The following is a 27710-nucleotide window of genomic DNA, read 5'->3' on the forward strand; positions in this document are numbered from 1 at the left end:
AGTATGACAACAATAATAAAAATATAACATATGTTTTTTATAATTAGTAAAAGTTTTTAAATAATTTATATATTTAATCTCAATTTTTATGAAGATATTAGATAATTATTTAAATTTAATCTTTAAACATTTTTTATTTTGTAAAAGAATTTTGGTCGGTAAAAATAAAAAATAAAAAAATTGTTTGACATAAAATCTTTAAATTTTAAGAATAAAAATATGTTCAAATTTGATTTTTAAAATATATATTTAATATCTGATTATTTTTATTTTATTTTTTTTTAATTTTCAAAACTTATTTGTGGATCGTATTTTTTGAATTATTTTTATCAGCCACGTCAATACTAGTACAATTTTATTATTTAACCCAATACTGTTTTAGTTTAAAATAAATTAAGTCAAGATATGTTTCATCCTTATTAATTAATTGTTTAGGCCGAAAGATTAATATCACAAAAAAAAAAAATTAATTAGCCCCAAGAATCGTCACTCAATTCAATCCCATGAGCGCAAACCACTCCCTAGCTCACATCAGTGTGGCCCATAGTAAAACCCGGATGAGGATGTGCTTTCTAATCAATAATAAACAAACACAAATTTGGATAAGCACGACGAATAATAAGGGAAGGACATAACTATTCTCGTTGACCGCTAAGTTGATCTACACAGTGTGTAACCAAATCATATCCATCCAGGTGTCACCATTACAAAAGCCAATGTAAGAAGTATGTGAATCCAACGATGGTTTATATTTGTGTTGAGTAGGTTAAGTGATCCTATATGGTTCAGTTATTTATGGGAAGGTGTTGGAGAAGAATGATCATGTTATAAGCTTGTCAACATTGCAGTTACACACAGAGAAAAAGAGAGAAAATGATGGCAATGGATACAATGGTGGCAGAGGGTCCAAGAAGCCCAGAAGCGAAGCTTGGGTTGAGAGTGGAGGATCTTTGGGATGTTATGGAGCCACAGCTAAGTCCTACTGAGAAGCTTAATGCCTGCTTTGAAAGCATCCCAGTCTCTGCGTTCCCAATGGCTCCTTCAAACAAAGGTATGGTAGCAATAAGGATCTTGTTTTAATGCAAGAAAATGCTTCAAATTTATTCTGATGCGCTTTCACTTCAATCTGTAAAGTTTGGACTTCTGGATCATCATTTTGGTCCTACTCGGTTGAAGAGCAGTATAATATTTAATCACAACTCACAACCATGATATTATCCATTGATGTCTAAGCATGTGTATTTTTGTTTTATTTTATTTTTTGGTGTGTATTGTAGAACTTGAGATAAAATCAGATGCCACACTAGCCGAAGCTGTAAAAGTGCTGGCACGTCACAACATTCTGAGTGCACCTGTGGTGAATGTTGACGCACCTGAAGATGCAAGTTGGCTTGATAGATACATCGGAATAATTGAGTTTGCTGGAATTGCTGTATGGATTCTGCATCAGGTTAGACACATGTCAATTCACCTTTAATTCCCCCCTTTTTCACTGTAGTAATGTTTGAAATTATGTATAATTGAATCTAGCAGTGGCAAATATGAATGTCATATTTTGGTATGTATATGGTGATACACAATTTTGTTGCTATATAAGGGAGATTTGAATGTGATTGTGATTGTTCCTATCTATGCATGTTATAATATAATGTTTTAAATGCAATAATCGTGGACCATATGAAAATGGAATTAATTTAACTAACATTTTTGCACTAAGCCAATGTGGGTGTATGCTTTTTGGCAGTCTGAACCTACAACTCCTACAAGTCCATCCACTCCAAACACTCCAACCAGTGCAAGTGCTATTGCAGCTAAAGCAAACGGATTAACCTTTGCTCTAGAACTTGAAAATTTAGGCCTTGGATCTGCTGCAACTACTTCAGGGAACTTCTTTGAGGATCTCATTTCTTCTGAACCTTACAAGAACACCAAGGTCCATACTTGTCTTTGCAATTATTTCACCTATTTGTATTTCAACTGCTATTTGTTCCAGATATTCCATCTGTTTGATTTAGTCTTACATATTTGTCTATTTATTTCACTAGTTTTTCTTTTCTGGGTGCAAACAGGTCTGCGATATTTCAGGGACGTTCCGGTGGGCTCCATTTCTTGCTTTGGAGAGATCGAACTCGTTTCTAACCATGCTGTTGCTGCTTTCTAAGTACAAGATGAAGAGTGTCCCTGTGGTGGATTTAGGTGCTGATAGAATTGACAACATTATTACACAATCTGCAGTGATTCATATGCTAGCGGAATGTGCCGGGCTTCAGTGGTTTGAAAGCTGGGGAACCAAGAGTCTATCTGAAGTCGGTCTTCCCTTGGTGACACCAGACCAAATCATCAAGGTTTGTAACGGAAAATGACTTGCATTATCATCAATCTAGAATATAAAATAGTAGACTTTGTTATTAGCATAATGCCATATTATATTTTACATACATTTGTACATTATAATCCTGTGTATACTATACCAACATAACCTTTATTGGAATATTTCATGCCATTGGAACTATGAGGGTAAATTTACATTAACCGCCTCTAAGATTTGGTGAGATTCAACATGAGCCCCACTTGTCAGTGACATTGATCTCTCCAAAGCTTCAGTTAAGAGGAGGTTAGTAATATGTTTACGAGTGGGGTTTAGTGTCATTCTAGAAAATACAAGGATATTGAGCTTACTATTACTTAAATACAAGGATATTGAGGTTAGTACTATGTATATTTCTGGAAATAAAGGAGAGTCAAGTTCAATTCACTGAAAGTTAAGGAAGATGAGATTAATTTTCCCTAACTATCACCCATTAATGCTATCAACCTGGCAAATACACCCTGAGTTCGAAGATGTTTATTCTGCTTAGATACAAGATGGTAAGCTTTAGCTCTCTGCTGCATTGAACCATGTTAAGTAGAATTCTCAAAACTCTAGTAGATATGGAGAAAAAACTCTGTTAGATATCTTGAAAACAATATAAATTGTAGTTGTAGAGTGTTGCCACCTTCTTAGTGGAGTGTTGCCACCTTCTCAGGTATATGAGGATGAACCAGTGCTTCAAGCATTTAAATTGATGAGGAAGAAGAGGATTGGAGGGGTGCCTGTGATGGATAGGGATCAAGGCAAGGCAGTTGGTAACATAAGCTTGCGAGATGTTCAGTTCTTGCTAACTGCCCCAGAAATCTACCATGATTATAGGTGTGTCATTACATTAAGAGAATTTGGTTTCGTAGCTTATTTCTTTTCTTCTTTTAGAAGCTACTTCGTTTAGCTGAAAGGATGAAACAAACAACCTAAATTTGTGAGATAAAATTACATTTCCTTTATGTGTTTCTTTACTTCGTTCACTGATCAGATGTTCTCACAATCACAGATCTATTACAGTAAAGGACTTTGTGACAGCAGTTAGAAGCTACCTAGAGAAGAATAAAGATGCAAACCCAATGTCAAGTGAATTGGTTACATGTAAAATTGATTGCACGATCAAGGATCTGATTAAATTGCTTGATGATGAGAAGATTCATCGGGTCTATGTCGTGGATGATGATGGGAATCTACAAGGACTTATCACGCTGAGGGATATCATCTCAAGGCTAGTACACGAGCCACGTGGCTATTTCGGTGATTTCTTTGATGGCGTTCTTCCCCTGCCTCTGGATTGCCGGGTTTGACAACCAAACTGTTAATTAAGAATAACATGCTGTCTCAGTATCTTTTTTTATATATAATTATGTTCTAAAATGAAAAAAAAAATTACAAATAGATCTATGTGCTTCTCTTCAGCGTTGAAGATGGGAGCTTGGACCTTTGTAGTATTAGGCTGTGTGCAAGTTGCTTGCTCCGCATTTTGACCAGTGTCGTAGTGTGAGATTTTGAGTACTGTAAATTAACCATGACTTTTGTCAACTTCTGTAATTTAACAAACCCTTATTTTTTGGATAATTGAACAAGGTTCGATATTCAAAACGAATATAGTACTCAGAACCTAATGGAAATTGGAAAATTCATTACCATATCAATAGCAAGACTTATGACTTATCCATCCTCCTTTAGTTTGGAAAGAATATAACTCGTGAACTTGCAAAGTAAATCAAGAATTTGGGATTTCTCATTTTGCAGTTGCGATGTTAACATATGAAGTTGGAAAAAGAAAAATGTTGGACATGTGACACTAAAAGAAAATAAGAGGAGAGCTGCTTTAGTTAAAACACTTTGTCGAATAAGACCAATCATAGGATATAGATCCACATACCCTGGGGCCAGAGGCACAAAGTGAGGAATTAAAAATAGAGGCTGTTCTAAATTGTCCCGGAATAGAAAGTTAACAAACATATAGCATCCAATAATGCTTGATGATAGGTGTTAGAAAATGAGTAAATGACATTATCATTGTACTGCTCACACTAACCATAACTTTCAACGACCAACCAACATAACATGTTCTCACGTTGTTTCATTCAGCAAATTAATATGCAACTTCCTTCATCCGATTCTTCTTGCTTCATTTACAATATTTTGATCATCACTTGAGCCTTTTCGTTAGCAAAATAATCCAGTTTCTGCTAAACTATAGATTATTTCATTTCATCACTCTTAGACATAAGCATAGAGCAATAAAAAACTACAAGTACCGTTTGAGACACTAGACCTGTGAATATATACAAAGGATACTACAGTATTGACAACCAAATGAAGGAAAAAAACGTGGATTTCATAAAACCCCATTGCACCTGAAAAACTAACAGCTATTTAGGAAAAACACATAACATACACAGGATAAGAAATCTTTTCTTTTTTTTTTCCCAACTAATCCTCCTAAAATGAGTTCACCCTTTATAAACAACCTATATAGTCTATGTACTTTTTCTCCTTATGTGATGCAATACAGCAGGGGACCCTTCAAATAAATTCAATAAATAGGTATCAAGATCCTCTGGGGTATACTTAATGTATTTTCCAGCATGCCTTCCTTCTATTAGATGACTGCTAAACCTTCCCACAAACGAGCGGTAGGCCGGAATCACCTTCTCCGAAATAGATAACTGCAGCTCTTCACGAAGCCGGTCATCCGGTACCTTCCAAGCTGTCTGAATCCTATAAATCTCTTCAAAACAGGCATTGAAACTCTTGAACTTTTCCTTCAAGGCCATCTTTGAGGCACTACTAAGACTAGAGCTCCCTCCAATTCCTTCATCCTTCAAACAAGCCAAGGCTCTGGTCCAAGAGGCCCTGAGATAGCCTGTAGCATACTGGCGAATCTGGCCACGGCGCTTCCGGATCCAATCATCCCCTAAGACCTTCCTGATTTCGGAGTCTCTCACTTTCCACACTAGGTAATAGAGATTGTTCATCAAGAATATCTGCTGCAGTGCGTTGTCCTCATAGAGCCTTGATTTTTCCTCAAGGTTAAACTCAAGCTCAGACATCAACAACAACGTTCTTTGTCCTAAGGGAGAAATGGCCTCTAGCTGGGAAACATCACCCTGGAAATCATTTTGAAACCGATAAAGATCCTCTTCTCTGATTTCCAAGAGCAAGTTCAAGGGATCACTGTAATCCACAAGCAACTTTAGGTAGTTCATCACATATCGAGCCAACGGATGAACATCCCCTGTAATCACCAGCTTCTTGGAAGTCTCATTCCTAATACAATTCTCAAACTCGGCAAACGTCCCTATCACGGCATTGCCGAGTCCACTAAGCACTCCCCTGGCCTCACCAGCCACAAACTCATCAGAAACCATCGCCTCCAAATCAGGTAGAACATCCCTCGATGCCTCGTACATATCCAATATCCTGAACAACTTCTCCGGGGACCTCTTACAAATTGAGACAGCCTCCGCGAAATTCAGCAACTGCATAACACACCCTTTAGCAATCTCATTAAAACATACCTCTTTGACCTCAACCAAATCCCCAAACACATTTTCACAGAGCCTCTTCTCACCACTCAGCAAAACCCCAACACTAATCTTAAGAGCATGAACCCAATTCTTCATCTTCTCATCTAGAACCTTCCATTCAACCCTGTGAACCTCTTCGATACTCAACCTCTCGACACCAATAATAGCCAAGCACTCATCCAAAGCGTCACGCCTAACACCGCTATAAACCTGAAGGCACTCTCTTTCGTAACCAGACCTTATCATTCGAGTTACGATTTCTCTCAGCTCTGGAACCGCATCGGGATGCACCAAATTGATTGAAACGCCATCGTTTTCGTTTTCGTCTTCAAAGCTCGCGACGCGCTCGTGGAACCGGTGATTTGGGGTTTTGCCAAAGCTCTCCGAGCTTCCGTCGATTTCGGCGGTGGCGGTGGCGGCGCCGTCGTGTGAGGCGAACGAGAGTGAAACCCTATGCACCGAGCTGTAGAGGCTGTCGGCGTCTAGGGGGACGGTGCTGTGGATCAGCACATGGCGGAGCTCGTGCTCGAGCCTTGTCATCGCGATCTGGATAGCCTTTTCGGCGCGGTCACACATGGCGGCTCGGCGAGGTGGCAACGGCGGCGCTAACGAGAGATTTTCATCGATCCACTGGATGATGTCATCAACGGCAGAGAAGTACTCTACTCCGTCGACATGCGAGTCAAGGATGGAGGTGGAGTGGCGCAAGAAATCGCCGCCGCCGGAGAAGGAGGCGTCCCAGCGGAGGATGACTTTCATGGCGGCCTCGAGGCGGTCAAGGTCTTCTTCTTGTTCCTCCTCATCGGCGGGAACGGCGTCGGAGATGGTGGACTTGGAGTCGTTGTCGGCGTCGATGAGGTCAGAAATGGTAGAGAGACGGTTATCGAAGGAGGAGAAAATGAGGAGCATGTCCTGGCGAACCTCCTTGGGAGTGTTGAGACTCATGAGGATCTGCTGCGCCGTCGCCAGAACACGATCTTCTCCGGCGCCGTCGAGGCTAGTGGTGGCCATTCCTCGTCCACCAGCGCGGTGTATTTTGTCTTTCTGTGTTTCTCTCTTTTTGTTGGAGTGCGTTTCGGAAACTCGTAGGTTGTCTGTGAGGTGGAAGGGTTTGGGGAATTTGGAAGTGTCAGAACGCATAAGGTTCGAAGAGTGAAGGCCAAGAAGCCTTTTATTCTCGGATAAGTCGGACTTGTGGGATGTGGATTCTTTTTAGATTCTTTTTTTGTTTTATTTGTTTGCCTATTTATTTATTTATTTATGAATAAACACTCGATCCGGTCCTTCTTCTTTGTCTATTTTCACAAAGAACAAAGTGATTTTTGTCTAAAAAAAAAGACACTTCAACTTTTGACTTTTTTATTTTGAAACAATATAATCTTCTGTTAAAAAAATTATTTAAATAATAATAAAAATTGGTTTTGTGAGAGTTTTATTTGTATTTTGTGGGGGTTTTAAACCTTCACAAAATTATTTTCAATAATATAGCTAATTACTACTACTACTATCACCACCTTTTTCATTTTCATTATTATGGCTCCTACTTCTATTATTTTTATTAATTTATCATTATCATTATCTCCTCTACCGTCATCATCACTAATACCAATATTATCAACATTAAAATTCTCTTTTTTTATTTTTTATTCGATGTTATTTTTTTCTTCTAAAAAGTATTTGTACTACAATTACTATTTTTTTGTGCCATCATTTTCATTGATAGTTTTTCTTCACTTAACCACCATTGGTGAAGAAATTTTTCAAACACAAACTTATTAATAGTTTGTAGAGGTTTAGAACTCTACAAAATACAAATAAAACTCTCACAAAACCAATTTTTATTATTATTTAAATAATTTTTATAACAGAAGGATCATATTGTCCCAAAATAAAAAAATTAAGGATCAAAGTGTCCTTTTTTAGATAGGGATCGCTTTATCTTTCGTGAAAACGGACAAAAACCGAATTGGGTGTTTATTCATTTATTTATTTATGTTTTTTTATTTCTAAAGAGAAAATCGATGAAGGGATAAGCCGAGGGAGTGTTGTTAGCCCTTAGCCGGCTAAGTTGTGGTTGGGGACGGTTGAAGTTGTAGAGATTCTCACACACTTTTTTGCGTACCCCCATAGCATGTTTTTGTTTTCTGTTTTCCTATAAATAAACAAATAGTTAGTCTATAGATGATTTTTATTAACTTATAAATTCAGATGATGATTAATTGATTATTATTATAGAATAAATAACTATAGGTCTTTTTTAGTCTCGTCTATTTATTTAAAAAATAAAATACTCTTTCACAATTTGACCATTTTTAATCAAATCATAATTATTTAAGTAATTAATCTAAATAATTTTTGTTATTAATCTCAGTGAATTTAATAAATTAATTCGTATATATTATCGTATTCTGTACAAGATAATATATAAAATTATATAAAATTTTTTATTAAAAAAATTAAACCAAATACTATATTTATATTTTTTTGTAACATTTTACCACGTAAAATTTTATATTTAAGTCGTAAATCAAAGGTAGTGAGATATTACAACGCCTAAAAAAATATACATAATATTTGAGTGATAATAATATAACGAAGAAAAAGTTGGTTAGAATATTACAAAAGTAAAAAGTATACAAAATAAAAATCATGTTTCTCTAAATAAAAACCTTTAAAAAGAAATATACAATAAAGTTTTCAAAAGTGGAAAAATGCTAAATATAAAATAAGCATCAACAAAAGTCTTCTTTGCTTCGCAAAAATAATCCTGCACACTCAGTGAGGTACGTCACGTCCTGCATCTGAAAAAACAGAAAATCCACAACGGGTGAGAATCCGAAGGTTCCTAGTAGGATAATAGTTCCAAATAAAGACTATATAAAGAAACATGAACCCACTAGGCAATTCTAATCTCCAACTTAATAGAAATTCAAGTCTAGGGTCCTAACTAATCCCAATAGGATCAATTTTTGCTAAAGTCTTAGTTCTATCAATTGCCTCTAATCTCAATCATTCTCAATATATCGTCATCTTTACTCCCAATATTCAATTGCCTAGTTCAATATTCAGTTCAGTAATATAAATCACAAATAATAATCAATACGGGATTAATTTGCTAAGTTTAACATACTCTGAACTGCCACCAGTCTCATTAATCCCAAGTCTCAAGTATCAATAATAAAATCATACACAAACAACAAGCAGAACAAAGCAAATACAGTTAAAGAGTAATTACAACAAATAGTACATTTAACCGTTAACAGAAAATCAATTAGGCAAACCAAAATAATTATGTACACTCAAACAATAGCAAATAAATGCACATGATGCATATCTGTCCTACTGACCGTAAGCTCAGCTGTCGGTTAAAATGTCAGAACCCAACATATCTGGTAGCTAACCTGGATATTATCTCTCTGTTATCCATTCCCGAAAGGTAATTGTTTTATATATATAGCCTCGCAAAGAGAGTGCCATATACACCTTGCAGAGAGAAAGAGTGCGTTGTTACCTTGCAACTAGAGAGAGATTGTGATGTAGCAGAAAAAGAATCCTCAACCTAACTCGTCTACATCATAGCCAAGAATTGAAATCGAAAGGAATCCTTAACCTCCTATCCATTTTTTCAATATAACAAGAGTGGGAATCCTCAACCCTTCTTGTCCACCCTAACAAGAGAGAGAATTTTTAACCTTAACTTGTCTATGCGTGAGCGAGATCAAACTACCGTCCTCACCGTAGGCGGGACAAAACCACTATCGCACAACATTAATAACGCAAGCGTGACAAAACCCACATCCTTGCCAATCAATAATCATTATTAACCAAATCTATTATCATTGTCAAATTTATCATTAATCATAGTCGTTAGTATATATCTCAATCATAGTTTTCATTTTAAACCTCATATGAATCCTCACTTTTTGATCAAAGAGAATCCTCAACCTCTCCAATTTATGAGCAGAATTAAACCACCCTCCTCATCGTGGGCGGGACAAGACCATCATTCCTACAACATCACATCGCAACTACAAATAAATGGGATGAAATCGCCGTCCTCACCCGGTGCAGGTGCTAAATCAAATACACAACCGTGACAAAACCCACGACCTTGCCAATTCAGTTTTAGACCACATTCATTAAAAATAATTTACTCAAATCTATTTCATAAGTTATGACATTGAATAATCCTAATTCTTTATCAGTTTATCAATTTCATTATTTCGTGAGCGGGACAAAGCCACCGTCCTAATCATAGGCGGGACGAACTTCCATCCCACAACATTCTCATCCGGCTATCCAAGGGTTTGTCTGGCTATAATTCAATTCAATTTGTTATACTCCTTTCCGGTATATTCAATGCTTACTAATTAGTTATTCAACTCCATACGGAGGTTAGAGAGGGATATAAACAGACTAGGAATGCTAGATAGTTCAAAATAATCATTTTGGCCAAAACAAGGTAGTCGTGCGTATGCACGCCTCGCGCATACGCGCGGAATTTGGTTCGGGAAAATTGGGAATTCGCAAGAGATGCATACATGGTCATCGTTCAAGCACGAGAATTCAAGTGCATGCGTAGGCGGCACCCATGCGTACGTGCGGGAGCTGCCTCTACCCCAATTTTTGCAAAATTTGAAATTTTCAATTTTCAACCCCAATTTTCAAACTTATATAACTTTTGCTACAAAATTTATTTTTCATCCGTTCTTTAATGATTTTAAATTTATCATCACCAACTTTAATTCAAGATAGGTTTCACTCAATTTCAAGTTTCAAGCATCAAGTTATGTCCTGTCGAAGTTAACCAAAAACCATTTTTTACCAAATTCTTCTACATCACTCAATTTCACAAATTCTCAAATTTACCTTTTTTAAAACAAATCGTAGACCAATTCCTAAGTCTTCTCTACACTCAATCATCAATCCCAAATCACATCCTAGCCATTCAAGGGCCAATCAACCAATTTCGATTTACATCAATTCCGTTCAAAAACCATTAATCAATCAAACCACAACAAAATCAAAGCATATAACTCAACCATCATACCATAACCCAATTCAACATATCTATACCAACAACTTACCAAAACTTACCCAATTATGGCGCCAAACACCACCAATCCGGCGTTTGTCGCCAGTAGCGCAAACCAGAGTGGTCCCCACGTGATTCAACACCGAATCTCTTGCTCCAATTTGAATTTTTAATCAATTTTGAATTAAGAAAAGATATTTTTAGGTTTTAGAATTTAAATTTTGTATCAATTAGGATTAGATATAAAAAGAGAAGATATCTTGGCCTAAGGCTTCTTTTTCTCTTCTTCAAACTTTTACAATTTTCTCTACTAGGATTTTTCCGCACCATGAGCAACTAAACCTCAATTGTTAAGGTTAGGAGCTCTATTTATTTTGATGGATTAATGTTAGCATCATTCTACTCTTAATTAATGCACTGATTTAAATTCAAGGATTATTTTCGTTCTTCATCCTAGGGATTAGAGTATATTGGAAGATAACTCTTTTTCTAATTAAGTTGTTGTTGAATCTTGGAAAAGTTAAATCACTTTAATAACAGTTTAAAATAAATTCCTCATAACTCTCTAACTACTTGGACTTAATGTGATATGTGATATATAATCATCTTATCTTTGGGTACTTAGAGTTTGTGTGGCTCATAAACTAGAATTGAACTTAATCCTCTAATTGAAATTAAGTGACCAGAGAATTAGTGGTTAACTAGGTTAGAGGAGATTAAATTACTAATTAAAGTTTGCCATGAATTAAACCTTTGCATGATTAAAGTAGTTAATAAGAATTATTAATCCGAAAAATTAGTCACCTTCAAAGCCTTAACTATTAAATTTTCACCAATTGTTCATTACTTGCTTTCTTAAATTCTCTGATTCATTGATTTATGATACTTGGAACACAAAACACTCAATTTGACTTGTCTGACTAGTCTAATCATTCGGTTATTGTCGCTCAATCTATTAATCCTCGTGGGATCGACACTCACTCACTTAAGTTATTACTTGGTACGACCCGGTGCACTTGCCAATAAATTTGTGGTATTCAAAAATTCGCATCAAGAGCCAACATGGGTTCTTCTTTGGAGGACGCCAACAGAATGAAGAGTGAGCCCCTGACTGCGACGGACAGCGTGGGTGGCTCACTCCTTGCGGCGGTGAGGTTAGGATTTTCGTTTTTGTTTGGGGAGAAGGAAGGAGATAAAAGAAACCGGAGAAGGGGCTCTAGGGTTGGGAGGAGAGGATTATGTGCTTCACACGTGCCCCTGATTGCGATGGACGGCGACGATGGCTCACTTCTTGTGGCTTGCGGCAGTGAAGCTAGGGTTTCCGTTTCTTTGGAGAAGAGGAAGGAGATAGGATAATTGGAGAAAAGGTTGGTTCTATTTCACACATGCTTTCTTTTTATTTTCCTTCAACACGAAACGGCATCGTTTCATGAAAACCGGCCAGGTCCCAATTTGGTCCGATTAACCAGTTTTTGGCCGGTTTAGTAATTTAAATTCAATTTTAGATTAGTGGTTTTGCATGATAAACTGAACCATTTAAGCTGATGGTTTACAGTTGAACCGGCCAGTCCAATTTTAGAACCATAAGTATAATAAGCATTTTATTATTTTGTACAAAATATTATTAATTTTAATTTATATATTTATTATTATTGGATATTAAAAATAAAAGATATTATCATTTTTCTGACCTTCCTCAACTCCAACTGTGATTAGACCTAAAATCTCGCTCATCGCATTGGAAACAAATATAATTTAATCATTTCTTATCTAATAGTGCTATACATTTGCATAATAATAGGAGAATTAACTTTAACGAGTTAACGGTATGGTGTTTGATCACCATAGGAGTATTTTTACACAAAGTTATTAATCAATCTTGTATGGCTTTTTATGAAAATAATATATTCAACATGGATGTTGTTTGTTAGGTAAAAGATAATAAATTGACAAAAAAATTCATTACAATGGGTATATTCATTTTAACAAATATTCTTCTATTTAATACTGTAAAATATGCACTGACTATCCTAAATTAATACAGGTTCAACTTTCATTGGTAGCGGTAGAATGCCTAAACTGAGACTATAGCATTCATCAAACAAATAAACAATGAAACACTCATTCATGCTTTCTCATTTTAAGTACATTTATACATAAAAAAAATTACACATAAAAAAAAAAAGAAGAAGAGTAGAATTATAGTAAGAGTGATAAAAATGACGATTTATAATTTTGTTTGGCCATCTATATATAGAAGACAAGAAGACCATGATTATTTAATAAAATTAATTTATTTTTTTGTATTTAATTTAAACAAGTAAAAAATTATCTTATTTTAGTTTAGTCCTTAAATATTAGTTAAAAATATCTCAATTGTTTATTTTATTCATAGATTTATTATTCTAATGACTAATAAATTAATCGAATCAATTAATTAATACGCATAATTAGTATAATTAATTTAGTTTAATAAATTAAAAGAAATAAATTTAAAAATACTACCAGAACATTAAAAGAAATAAATTAAAAAATACTAATACTAAAATAAATTAATATAAATTATAATAAATTGTGTGATATATAAATATCTAATCAAATCAATTAATTGATACAATTAATTTATTATGATAAATTGTATTTAATGAGTTAAAAGAAGTAAATTGAGAAACACTCTCTACGTCAACTTTATCATTAAGTGTATAAACCTAATTTTTAATAGATATAATAGATAATAGCTAATAGATATGTTATCCTTTATTAGATGCCACTTAGACTAATTAATTGGACAATTAGAAATTGATTAAGAATTTTAAAATTTTAAAAAATTATTTTGTCTTTCGAATAAATGGTTGGAGACTGAAATTTTTTTCTTATTATTAGTATTAGATAAGTGAATATCTATTCGAATCCTTGATAATTTTGTTGAAAGACTACGAGGCTCTAAATAAAAAAATACCCATTCCAAACCTTGATATTTGGTGCACGAAATTGCAATCACACTTTTGTAATCCGCACAACTAACCAGCAAGTGCACTGGGTCGTTCAAGTAATACCTTACGTGAGTAAGGGTTGAATCCCACGGAGATTGTTGGTTTGAAGCAAGCTATGGTTATCTTATTATTCTTAGTTAGGATGCCAACAACAGTGTTTTTCAAGTTCAATTGTAAAAAGTGAAAGGGCATAAAATAAATAATTGTTACTCAATAATGGAGAATAGGTTGGAATTTTGGAGATGCTTTATCTTCTGAATTTCTATAACATAATGCTTCCTCACTTTCAAAAGTGCAAAGTTCCTTCCATGGCAAGCTGTGTGTAGGGTGTCACCGTTGTCAATGGCTACTTCCCATCCTCTCAATGGAAATGGTCCAAATGCTCTGTCACAGCACAGCTAATCATCTGTTGGTTCTCGATCATATCAGAATAAGATCCATTGATCCTTTTGCGTTTGTCACTATGCCCAACAATCGCGAGTTTGAAACTCATCACAGCCATTCAATCCTTGAATCCTACTCGGAATACCCCAGACAAGGTTTAGACTTTCCGGATTCTCATGAATGCCGCCATCAATTCTAGCTTATACCACGAAGATTCTGATTAAGAAATCTAAGAGATACTCATTCAATCTGATGTAGAACAGAGGTGGTTGTCAGGCATATGTTCGTGGATTGAGGAAGGTGATGAGTGTCACGGATCATCACCTTCTTCATAGTAAAGCACGAATGAACATCTTAGATAGGAACAAGCATGTTTGAATGGAACCAGAAATAATTACATTAATTCATCGAGACGCTGCAGAGCTCCTCACCCCCAACAATGGAGTTTAGAGGCTCATGCCGTCAAAAAGTATAAAATTCAGATCTAAAAATGTCATGAGATCCAAAATAAGTCTCTAAAAGTTGTTTAAATAGTAAACTAGTTCCCTAGGTTTACAGAAAATGAGTAAACTAAGATGGATAGTGCAGAAATCCACTTCTGGGGCCCACTTGGTGTGTACTGGAGCTGAGACTTAAGCTTCTCACATGCCTGGGCTGTTTCTGGAGTCGAACGCCAGGTTGTAACCTGTTTCTGGTGTTGAACTCCAACTTGCAACCTATTTCTGGCGCTGAACGCCAGACTGCAACATGGAACTGGCGTTGAACGCCAGTTTACGTCGTCTATCTTCGCGCAAATTATGAACTATTATATGTTGTTGGAAAGCCCTGGATGTCTACTTTCCAACCCATTGAGAGCGCGCCAATTGGACTCCTGTAGCTCCAAAAAATCCATTCCAAGTGTAGGGAGGTCAGAATCCAACAACATTCGCAGTCATTTTTCAGCCTGAATCAGATTTTTGCTCAGCTCCCTCAATTTCAGCCAGAAAATATCTGAAATCACAGAAAAACACACAAATTCATAGTAAAGTCAAGAAATATGAATTTTTCCTAAAAAATAATAAAAATATACTAAAAAGTTGCTAGAACCTACTTAAAACTACCTAAAAACAATGCCAAAAAGCGTATAAATTATCCGCTCATCACAACACCAAACTTAAATTGTTGCTTGTCCCCAAGCAACTGAGAATCAAATAGGATAAAAAGAATAGAATATACTATAAATTCAAAAATATCAATGAATATTAGTTCTAATTAGATGAGCGGGACTTGTAGCTTTTTGCTTCTGAACAGTTTTGGCATCTCACTTTATCCCTTGAAGTTTAGAATGATTGGCATCCATAGGAACTCAAAGTTCAGATAGTGTTATTGATTCTCCTAGTTAAGTATGTTAATTCTTGAACACAGCTACTTTTATGAGTCTTGGTCGTGGCCCTAAGCACTTTGTTTTCCAGTATTACCACCGGATACATAAATGTCACAGACACTGAACCTTTTCAAATTGTGACTCAGCTTTGCTAAAGTCCCCAGTTAGAGGTGTCCAAAGCTCTTAAGCACACTCTTTTTTCTTTGGATCACGACTTTAACCACTCAGTCTCAAGCTTTTCACTTGGACCTGCATGCCACAAGCACATGGTTAGGGACAGCTTGATTTAGCCGCTTAGGCCTGGATTTTATTTCCTTGGGCCCTCCTATCCATTGATGCTCAAAGCCTTGGATCCTTTTTACCCTTGCCTTTTGGTTTTAAGGGCTATTGGCTTTTTCTGCTTGCTTTTTCTTTTTCTTTCTCTATTTTCTATTTTTTTTGCCATATTTTTTATTTTTTTATTTTTTTTCGCAAGCTTTGTTCTTCACTGCTTTTTCTTGCTTCAAGAATCATTTTTTTATTTTTCAGATCATCAATAACATTTCTCTTTTTCATCATTCTTTCAAATAATCATGTAATAAAGACACAAACATAGACAAACATGAAGCTCAAAAATCGAAAAATAGAAAAATAAGAGCAAGGAGATTAAGGAATGAGTCCACCTTAGTGAGGGTGGCGTCTTCCTCTTGAAGAACCAATGGTGCTCTTTGAGCTCCTCTATGTCTCTTCCTTGCCTCTGTTGCTTGATCCCTAGTGATTTTGGTGCTCATATCCTTAGTTGCTTCCAATAGTTGTGTGGAGGAAAATATATCCCTTGAGGTATCTCAGGGATTTCTTGATGAGGGAATTCCTCATGCTATTGTTGAGGTCCATGAGTAGGCTCTCTTGATGTGCTGTCAAATGCTCTATTACTGAGCTATGGACCCTTGAGATGAATCTTTCCATCTCCCATGACTCGGAGGTGGAAGCTTCTGTCTTTCCTTTCCTCTTTCTAGAGGTTTCTCCGGCCTTAGGTGCCATAAATGGTTATGGAAAAACAAAAAAGCTATGCTTTTGCCACACTAAACTTAGAATATTGCTCGCCCTCAAGCAAAAGAAGAAGAATAGATGAGGAAGAAGATATGGATGAGAGGGAGGGGGATGTGTATTCGGCTAGTTAGGGTGGGTTTAGGTGGGAAAGAGATCTTGAATTTGAAGGTAGGTGGGGATCCTGTGGGGTCCACAGATCCTGAGATGATCCTGTGGGGTCCACAAATCCTGAGGTGTCAAGGATTTACATCCCTACACCAATGAGGCGTGTAAAATGCCCTCTGCATGCAATCCTGGCGTTTAATGCAAGATTGATGCTAGTTTCTGGCGTTAAACGCCAGCTCTATGCTTGTTTTGGGTGTTCAACGCCAGTCTGCAGCATGTTTCTGGCATTGAACGCCAGCTTTCCTCAATGTGCAATCCTGGCATTTAAACGCTAGATTGCTGCATGTTTCTGGCGTTCAACGCCAGATCCATGCTCTGTTCTGTCGTTGAACGCCAGCCAGGTGCTCCTTACTGGCGTTTAAACGCCAGTAAGCTCTTCTTCCAGGGTGTGTTATTTCTTCTACTATTTTTATTCTGTTTTTAATTTGTGTATTTGTTTTGTGACTCCACATGATCATGAACCTAATAAAATATAAAAGAACAATAGAAATAAAAACAGAATTAGATAAATAAGAATTGGGTTGCCTCCCAATAAGCGCTTCTTTATTGTCTTTAGCTGGACTATTACTGAGCTTTAATTAAGTCTCAGTTTTGAGTATTCTTGCTTAAAATTGCCTGCAAGATAATGCTTGACTCTTTGCTCATTAATAATGAACTTTTTGTCAGAGTCACTATCATGAAGCTCTACAAACCATGGTGCTTCCTGAATGGCAAAAAGTTGCTAATCTGGAAATGTTTCCGAGATCTCAGTAAGAGGGAGGGACGTCCCTTCTATTGGTTCTATTCGGGACAGGTGATCTGCTACTTGGTTCTCTGTCCCTTTTCTATCTCTTATTTCTATATCAAACTCTTACAGAAGCAACACCCATCTTATGAGCCTGTGTTTTGAATCCTGTTTTGTGAGTAGATATTTAAGAGCAGCATGTCTGTGTACACAATCACTTTTGATCCTACTAAATAGGATCTGCACTTGTCAATGGCGTAAACCACTGCAAGCAATTCCTTTTCTGTGGTTGTGTAGTTCTTCTGCCCATCATTTAGAACACAGCTGGCATAATAAATGACGTGCAGAAGCTTGTCATGCCTCTGTCCCAACAGTGCACCAATGGCATGATCACTGGCATCACACATTAATTCAAATGGTAATGTCCAGTCTGGTGCAGAGATGACTGGTATTGTGACCAGCTTAGCTTTCAGAGTCTCAAACGCCTGCAAACACTCCTTATCAATGATAAATGGCGTGTCAAAAGCTAGCAGATTACTCAGAGGTTTTGCAATTTTTGAAAAATCTTTTATAAACTTCCTATAAAATGCTGCATGCCCCAGAAAGCTTCTGATTGCCTTAACATTGGCAGGTAGTGGTAATTTTTCAATTACCTCTACCTTGGCTTGATCCACCTCTATTCCCTTGTTCGAAATTTTGTGCCCAAGGACAATTCCTTCAGTTACCATAAAGTGACATTTCTCCCAGTTTAAAACCAAGTTAGTCTCTCGGCACCTCTGTAGAACAAGTGCTAGATGGTCAAGACAGGAGATGAATGAGTCTCCAAATACTAAAAAGTCATCCATGAAGACTTCCAAAAATTTTTTCATCATATCAGAGAAAATAGAGAGCATGCACCTTTGAAAGGTTGCAGGTGCATTGCACAGGCCAAATGGCATCCTTCTGTATGCAAATACTCCAGATGGACATGTGAATGCTGTTTTTTCTTGATCCTGGGGATCTACTGCAATCTGGTTGTAACCTGAATAGTCGTGCGGTATTTATAACCCACACTTACTAACCGGCAAGTGCACCGGGTCGTACTAAGTAATACCTTACGTGAGTAAGGGTCGATCCCACGAGGATTGATGGATCAAGCAACAATGATTGATTGATTGGATTAGTTAGGCAAGCAAAAATTGGTTTTGAGATGTTCAAAAGGTTTAAGTTCGAACTTAGAATATCAAAAGGATAGACAAATAAATGAGTTGGGAATAAAATGTTGAGAAAGCAGTTAAAGTTTCAGAGTTATCTATTTTCCAGATTTATTTTTTATCACTAACTAATTTAATTATGCAAGATATAATTTCATGGCAAACTATATGTGACTAGGCCCTAATTCCTTAGACCTTCCTAGTCTCCTCTAAAATTCATTAATTGCCAATTTCTTGGTCAATTAATTCCAATTAGAGGGTGATGATCAATTTCTAGTTTATATGCCAAAAGAATTCTAATTATCCAAAAATAAAGGGATTATATGTCACGTATCCCGTTAAATACAAACAATTAGAAATTCAGTATAATATGTTTTCAAGCTGTTGTTCAAGTAAAGAGCTTTTCCAAGTTTTACAAGAACTCAATTAGAACATGGGTCATACTTCCGTTCTAACCAAATTCATAAAATAAAGAGCGAAAATAATTATTGAAATATAAATCAAGACATGAATTAAATTAGAAAAATCAAACGAATAAATCCATACAATTAGACAGAGCTCCTAACCTAATAATGAAGCATTAGTTGCTCATGGTTCAAAGAATAAAAATAAGGGTTCTGGTAACAATCTGGTAACAATCTGGTAACAATCAGAAAAAATTGAAAGCATACACCTCTGAAAATTGCTGGAGCATTGCAAAGTCCAAAAGGCATTCTTCTGTAGGCAAATACTCCAAAGGGGCATGTGAATGCTGTCTTCTCCTAATCTTGAGGGTCCACTGCAATTTGATTATATCCAGAATATCCATCTAGAAAACAATAAAATGCATGACCAGCTAACCTCTCAAGCATCTGATCGATGAAAGGCAGGGGGAAATGATCTTTTCTTGTAGCAGTGTTGAGCCTCCTGTAGTCTATACACATTCTCCATCCTGTGACTGTTCTTGTGGGGATAAGCTCATTTTTTTCATTCTTGATCACTGTCATCCCTCCTTTCTTGGGAACTACCTGCACAGGACTTACCCAAGGACTGTCAGAAATAGGAGAAATAATTTCTACTTCCTATAGTTTCATTACCTCTTTTTGGACCACCTCTTTCATGGTTGGATTGAGTCTCCTTTGTGGTTGCACAACTGGTTTAGCATCATCTTCAAGGTTGGACTAATCCCCTTTAAGTCACTAATGGTCCACCCAAGAGCTGTTTTATGGCTCTTGAGCACTAAAATAAGCGCCTCTTCCTCTTCAGGCTTTAGGGAAGAGCTAATAATCACTGGATATGAGTCATTCTCACCCAAGAATACATATTTCAGAGAAGGGGATAGGGATTTGAGCTCGAACTTGGGGACTTCCTCCTCTGCTTTAGGCGTGTGGACCAAAGCCTTCTGGGGTGGTGAATTATCAATTTCAACTAATTCATACTCAGAGATAGGATCCAGAATGTCATCAAGTACCTCAGCTTTCAGTACCTCGTGAACAAGTGGTTCAATAACATCTATTTTAATACACCCTTAAGAATCATTTGGGTGCTTGAGAGCTTCAAAAACATGAAGGACCTTTTTTTCTTCAATGACCCTCAGGGTCAATTCACCATTTTGTACATCAATCAGAGCTCTACCTGTAGCTAAAAAGGGTCTACCAAGTATAATAGAGGATTTTACCTCCTCTTCCATGTCTAATATAACAAAATCAACAGGAAAGATGAATGGTCCTACTTTAACAAGTAAATCCTCAATAACACCCACAGGTAATTTAATAGAAAGGTCAGCAAGTTGAAGAGAAATACGAGTGAGTTTTACCTCCTCAATTTGAAGCTTTTTCATCACTGAAAGTGGCATGAGATTGATGCTGGCTCCAAGGTCACATAAAACTCTCTGAATGGTGACATCTCCAATGGTGCAAGGAATGACAAAGCTCCCTGGGTCTGGCATCTTCTCAGGAAGGTTGTGTTGAATAATGGCACTGCATTCCTTGGTTAATACCACTATTTCTTGTTCCTTCCAGTTCCTCTTGTTGGTCAACAATTCTTTCATAAATTTAGCATAGAGAGGCATTTGCTCCAGAGCCTCTGCAAAGGGAATGTTGATCTGTAGCTTCTTGAAGACATCTAAAAATTTAGAGAACTGCTTTTCTTTGGAGGCCTTCTGAAGCATCTGAGGGTATGGCATTTTTGGCTTATATTCAGGAGCCTTTGGCAAGGTAGGATAAGTGTCAAGAGAATCAGGGAAAGGATTGTCTGCACGCTTAGGAGGTGTGTGCTCGACTTCTTCCTTCTTCTCCTCTGGGGCTTCTTTTTCAACTAATTCTTCATTGGCCTTGGTCTCAAAACCAGTTACTTTACCACTTCTCAATTGAATAATCTTGCAGTCTTCTCTTGGGTTCACCACTGTATCACCTAGAAATGTGCTTGTAGACCTCTCAGGTAATTGCTTGCTTATTTGGCCCATTTGAACTTCTAAGTTTCTAATGGAGGCTCTGGTTTCCTACATAAAACTCCTCATCATTTCCCAATTAGAATCTTCCTTGGATTTAGAGTTGGCCTGCTGATGAGCGGATAATTTATATGCTTTTTGGCATTGTTTTTAGTATGTTTTAGTTAGTTTTTATCATATTTTTATTAGTTTTTATTTAAAATTCACTTTTCTAAACTTTACTATGAATTTGTGTGTTTTTCTGTGATTTCGGGTATTTTCTGGCTGAAATTGAGGGACCTGAGCAAAAATCTGATTCAGAGGCTAAAAAGGACTGCAGATGTTGTTGGATTCTGACCTCCCTGTACTTGAAGTGGATTTTCTGGAGCTACAGAAGCCCAATTGGTGCGCGCTCAATTGCGTTGGAAAGTAGACATCCTGGACTTTCCAGAAATATATAATAGTCTATACTTTGCCCGAGATTTGATGGCCCAAACTGGCGTTCCAAATCAGCTCAAGAATGCCCGGCGTTTAACGCCGGAACTGGCACAGAAGTGGGAGTTAAACGCCCAAACTGGCACAAAAGCTGGCGTTTAACTCCAAGAAAAGTCTCTACACATAGAAGCTTCAATGCTCAGCCCAAGCACACACCAAGTAGGCCCGGAAGTGGATTTTTATGTCATTTACTCATTTTTGTAAACCCTAAGCTACTAGTTCTCTATAAATAGGACCTTTTGCTATTGTATTTTCATCTTTGGACGTCTAGTTCTTAGATAATATTGGTTCTTCTGGTTCCCTCTCTGGGGCCGAAGCCAATGATCACTATTATCACTTATGTATTTTCAACGGTGGAGTTTCTACACACCATAGATTAAGGTGTGGAGCTCTGCTGTACCTCGAGTATTAATGCAATTACTATTGTTCTTCTATTCAATTCAGCTTATTCTTGTTCTAAGATATCACTTGTTCCTCAACTTGATGAATGTGATGATCCGTGACACTCATCATCATTCTCACCTATGAACGTGTGCCTGACAACCACCTCCGTTCTACCTTAGATTGAGTGGATATATCTTGGATTCCTTAATCAGAATCTTCGTGGTATAAGCTAGAATTGATGGCGGCATTCTTGAGAATCCGGAAGGTCTAAACCTTGTCTGTGGTATTCTGAGTAGGATTCAAGGATTGAATGACTATGACGAGCTTCAAACTCGCGATTGTGGGGCGTTAGTGACAGACGCAAAAGAATCACTCGATTCTATTCCGACATGATCGAGAACCGACAGATGAATAGCCGTGCTGTGACAGAGCACGTTGAACATTTTCACTGAGAGGACGGGACTGTAGCCATTGACAATGGTGATGCCCAACATACAGCTTGCCATGGAAAGGAGTAAGAAGGATTGGATGAAGCCAGTAGGAAAGCAGAGAGACGGAAGGGACAAAGCATCTCCATACGCTTATCTGAAATTCTCACCAACGAATTACATAAGTATCTCTATCTTTATTTTATGTTTTATTCATATTTTAATTATTAATCCTCCATAACCATTTAAATCTGCCTGACTAAGATTTACAAGATGACCATAGCTTGCTTCATACCAACAATCTCCGTGGGATCAACCCTTACTCGCGTAAGGTTTATTACTTGGACGACCCAGTGCACTTGCTGGTTAGTTGTGTGAAATTGTGATAAAGAGTTGAGATTGCAATTGAGCGTACCATGTTGATGGCACCATTGATAATCACAATTTCGTGCACCAGGCTTCACCCATGTAATTCACCTCTGCCATTGTAGGGTTCTCAGGATCATAAGCTTCTTCTTCATAAGATGCTTCTTTAGTACTGTTGGATGCATTTTGAAATCCATTCAGACTTTGAGAAATCATATTGACTTGCTAAGTCAACATTTTGTTCTAAGTCAATATGGCATTTAGAGCATCAATTTCAAGAACTCCCTTCCTCTAAGGTGTCCTATTATTCATAGGATTCCTCTTAGAGGTGTATGTCTAATCTTTTTAGACTAAAGCTTTAGACTAACATTGCATGATTCCTGGAATTCTTATTAAAAATTTTGAATCTCTTTAATTTCTTTTCCATATAATTTTTGAAAAATCCAAAAAAATTACAAAGTCATAAAAATAAAAAATATTTTATGTTTCTTGTTTGAGTCTAGTGTCTCATTTTAAGTTTGGTGTCAATTGCATGTTTCTATTCTTCTTGCATTTTTCATGTGTCTTCATTGATCTTCAAGTTGTTCTTGATGATTTCCTTGCTCTGATCTTTAAATTCTCTTATCTTGAATGTTTTGCTGTTTCTCATATGCATTCTCAATTTGTTAGTGTCAGTAGTATACAAACTTCTAAGTTTGGTGTCTTGCATGCATTATTTATTTGATTTTAGTTGCATTTTGATTATTCCTCATCATTAAAAATAAAAAAAAAATTTAAATTTGTGTATTTTCAAGTCAATAATACAGAGAATTGAAGATTCAGAACATACAGCAGAGGAATTACACAGAAAAAGCTGGGCGTTCAAAACGCCCAGTCAAGAAGGAAAACTGGCATTTAAACACCAGCCAGGGCACCTGGCTGGGCGTTTAACGCCCAAAAGGGTAGCATTTTGGGCGTTAAACGCCAAAATGGATACCATTCTGGGCGTTTAACGCCAGGATGGCACAAGAGGGAAGATTTTGTTTTTAATTCGAATTTTTTTTCAAGTTTCCAGGATTTTGTTTTTAATTCAAATTTTTTTTCAAGTTTTCATAATTTTTCAAAATCAAATCTTTTTCAAATCATATCTTTTCAATCATATATTTTCAAAATCAATTTCTTTCCATTTTTCAAAAATACTTGCTAACAATTAATGATTTGATTCAACATTTCAAGTATGTTGCCTTTTCTGTTGAGAAAGGTTTAATGTCTGAATCATATCTTTTAAATTTCTTGTTAGCCAAGTCATTAATTTTAAAAATCAAATCTTTTTAAATTGTTTTTCAATCATATCTTTTCAATCATATCTTTTTAAAACCATAACTTTTCAATCATATCTTTTTGATTTCTACTTTCAAAAATCTTTTTCAAAAATCACTCTATTTCTTTTCCAACTTTAATTTTCGAAAATCATTCATCAAATTTTCAAAATTTCTTTTAAAATCTTTTTAATTTATTTTCGAAAATTCTTCCCCTCTTCTCACATCCCTCTATTTAAGGACTAACTCTACTCATTATCAAAAATTCGAATTCTACCTCTCTTGATAAATTCGAATTCTTCTTCTTCTACCTCCTCCTTCTATTCTTCTTTTCCTCTGACACCTTAAGGAATCTCTATACTGTGATATAGAGGATTCTATATTTTCTTGTTCTCTTCTCTTTCATATGAGCAGGAGCAAAGACAAAAGCATTCTTGTTGAGGCTGACCTTGAACCTGAGAGGACCTTGAAGCGAAAGCTAAGAGAAGCTAAAGCACTACCCTCTGTAGAGGACCTAACAGAAATCTTCAAACAAGAAGAAGACATGGCAGCCAAAAACAACAACAATGCCAACAATGCAAGGAAGGTGCTGGGTGACTTTACTGCACCTACTCCCGACTTCTATGGGAAAAGTGATGAGCGGATAATTTATACGCTTTTTGGCATTGTTTTTAGTATGTTTTTAGTATGTTTTAGTTAGTTTTTAGTATATTTTTATTAGTTTTTAGTTAAAATTCACTTTTCTGGACTTTACTATGAGTTTGTGTGTTTTTTTGTGATTTCAGGTATTTTCTGGCTGAAATTGAGGGACTTGAGCAAAAATCTGATTCAGAGACTAAAAAGGACTGCAGATGCTGTTGGATTCTGACCTCCCTGCACTCGGAGTGGATTTTCTGAAGCTACGGAAGCCCAATTGGCGCGCTCTCAACGGCGTTGGAAAGTAGACATTCTGGGCTTTCCAGCAATGTATAATAGTTCATACTTTTCCTGAGATTTGATAGCCCAAACTGGCGTTCCAAATTAGCTCAAAACTGCCCGGCGTTAAACGCCGGAACTGGCACAAGAATGGGAGTTAAATGCCCAAACTGGCACAAAAGCTGGCGTTTAACTCCAAGAGAAGTCTCTACACGAAAATGCTTCAATGCTCAGCCCAAGCACACACCAAGTGGGCCCGGAAGTGGATTTTTATGTCATTTACTCATCTCTATAAACCTTAGGCTACTAGTTCTATATAAATAAGACCTTTTGTACACACTATAGATTAAGGTGTGGAGCTCTGCTGTACCTCGAGTATTAATGCAATTACTATTGTTCTTCTATTCAATTCAGCTTGTTCTTATTCTAAGATATTCATTTGCACTCAAGAACATGATGAATGTGATGATTATGTGACACTCATCACCATTCTTACTTATGAACGAGTGTCTGACAACCACTTCAGTTCTACAAGCAAACAAGGCTTGAATGTTTATCTCTTGGATCCCTTGATCGGAATCTTCGTGGTATAAGCTAGAACTGATGGCGGCATTCAAGAGAATCCGGAAGGTCTAAACCTTGTCTGTGGTATTCTGAGTAGGATTCAATGATTGAATGACTGTGAGGAGCTTCAAACTCGCGATTGTGGGGCGTTAGTGACAGATGCAAAAGAATCACTGGATTCTATTCCGACATATCGAGAACCGACAGCTGAATAGCCGTGCCGTGACAGGGTGCGTTGAACATTTTCACTGAGAGGATGGGAGGTAGCCACTGACAACGGTGAAACCCTACATACAGCTTGCCATGGAAAGGAGTAAGAAGGATTGGATGAAGACAGTAGAAAAGCAGAGGGACGGAAGGGAAAAAGCATCTCCATTCGCTTATCTGAAATTCTCACCAATGAATTACATAAGTATCTCTATCTTTATTTTTATGTTTTATTCATACATCATCATAACCATTTGAATTGCCTGACTAAGATTTACAAGGTGACCATAGCTTGCTTCATACCAACAATCTCTGTGGGATCGACCCTTACTCGTGTAAGGTTTATTACTTGGACGACCCAGTACACTTGCTGGTTAGTTGTGCGAAGTTGTGATAAAGAGTTGAGATTACAATTGTGCATACCATGTTGATGGCGCCATTGATGATCACAATTTCGCGCACCACCAGAACATCCTCAACAAGTCCATAAGCTTGTTTTCTTGAATTGTCTACCATCTCTAGTGAGATTCTTGTAGCTTGTACCTCAAAGATCCTCAATTAGTTTCTCTAATGCAACAGAATTGTAAGTTCCATGGACTTCCATTGGAAGATCCTTATCAGTTTTTAGTTGAATTCTTGCAAATCTGTGACACTGTTAAGACCAATGGGGTTGACCCTGAGGTCTACAGACTTATGCTATTCCCTTTTGCTGTAAGAGACAGAGCTAGGATATAGTTGGACTCACAACTTAAAGAAAGCCTGAACTCTTGGGAAAAGCTAGTCAATGCCTTTTTGGCAAAGTTCTTTCCACATCAAAAATTGAGTAAGCTTAGAGTGGAAGTCGAAACCTTCAGACAGAAGGAAGGTGAATCCCTCTATGAAGCTTGGGAAAGATACAAACAATTGATCAGAAAGTGTCCTTCTGACATGCTTTCTGAATGGAGCATCATAGGTATCTTCTATGATGGTCTGTCTGAACTGTCCAAGATGTCATTGGACAGCTCTGCTGGAGGATCTCTTCATCTGAAGAAGACGCCTGCAAAAGCTCAGGAACTCATTGAAATGGTTGCAAATAACCAATTCATGTACACTTCTGAAAGGAATCCTGTGAACAATGGGACGAATCAGAAGAAAGGAGTTCTTGAGATTGATACTCTGAATGCCATATTCGCTCAGAACAAAATATTAACTCAGCAAGTCAATATGATTTCTCAAAGTCTTTCTGGAATGCAAGCTGCACCAGGCAGTACTAAGGATGCTTCATCTGAAGAAGAAGCTTATGATCCTGAGAACCCTTCAATGGAAGAGGTGAATTACATGGGAGAACCTTATGGAAACACCTATAATCCTTCATGGAGAAATCATCCAAATCTCTCATGGAAGGATCAACAGAGACCACAACAAGGTTTTAATAACAATAATGGTGGAAGAAACAGGTTTAGCAATAGCAAGCCTTTTCCATCATCTTCTCAGAAACAGACAGAGAATTCTAAGCAGAGCCACTCTGATTTAGCAACCATGGTCTCTGATCTAATCAAAACCACTCAAAGTTTCATGACTGAAACAAGGTCCTCCATTAGAAACTTGGAGGCACAAGTGGGACAGCTGAGTAAGAAAGTTACTGAACTCCCTCCTAGTACTCTTCCAAGCAATACAGAAGAGAATCCAAAAGGAGAATGTAAGGCCATCAACATGGCCGAAATTGGAGAGGAGGAAGAGGTAGTGATCGCCACTGAGGAAGACCTCAATGGACGTCCACTGGCATCCAATGAGTTCCCTAATGAGGAACCATGGAGATCTGAGGCTCACACTGAGACCATAGAGATTCCATTGGATTTACTTCTGCCATTCATGAGCTCTGATGA

At 36.9% G+C, this 27710-nt stretch overlaps 2 protein-coding genes and 1 non-coding gene across 4 annotated transcripts; 1 reads left to right on the plus strand and 2 right to left on the minus strand.

Annotated features, from left to right (window-relative positions):
* The first annotated feature begins 708 nt into the window (after nt 1-708).
* Nucleotides 709-4005, plus strand: LOC107489783 (SNF1-related protein kinase regulatory subunit gamma-1). 2 transcript variants are annotated; one of them, XM_052262646.1, is made up of 7 exons: nt 709-725; nt 849-1051; nt 1278-1450; nt 1745-1933; nt 2070-2345; nt 3027-3190; nt 3366-4005. In XM_052262646.1, exons 2-7 carry the CDS (start codon nt 874-876, stop codon nt 3661-3663), a joined length of 1278 nt encoding a protein of 425 aa, XP_052118606.1. In that variant the 5' UTR covers nt 709-725; nt 849-873; the 3' UTR covers nt 3664-4005. The 2 variants fall into 2 exon arrangements, with proteins under 2 accessions (XP_052118606.1, XP_052118624.1); XM_052262664.1 differs by lacking the exon at nt 709-725 and having other exon boundaries at nt 740-1051; nt 3366-3657; nt 3776-4005.
* Nucleotides 4006-4670: 665 nt separating this feature from the next.
* On the minus strand, nt 4671-7068 carry LOC107489765 (exocyst complex component EXO70B1). Its single transcript, XM_016110529.3, has one exon. The coding sequence runs from the start codon at nt 7033-7035 to the stop codon at nt 4846-4848; it is 2190 nt and encodes a 729-aa protein (XP_015966015.1). The 5' UTR covers nt 7036-7068; the 3' UTR covers nt 4671-4845.
* A 19602-nt stretch (nt 7069-26670) lies between these two features.
* Nucleotides 26671-26778, minus strand: LOC127743080 (small nucleolar RNA R71). The gene has a single exon (XR_008004386.1). It is a non-coding gene; the product is annotated as a small nucleolar RNA R71 (small nucleolar RNA).
* Nucleotides 26779-27710: the final 932 nt, after the last annotated feature.

Source organism: Arachis duranensis, chromosome 1 (genome assembly GCF_000817695.3).
Source record: "Arachis duranensis cultivar V14167 chromosome 1, aradu.V14167.gnm2.J7QH, whole genome shotgun sequence".
NCBI lineage: Eukaryota > Viridiplantae > Streptophyta > Magnoliopsida > Fabales > Fabaceae > Arachis > Arachis duranensis.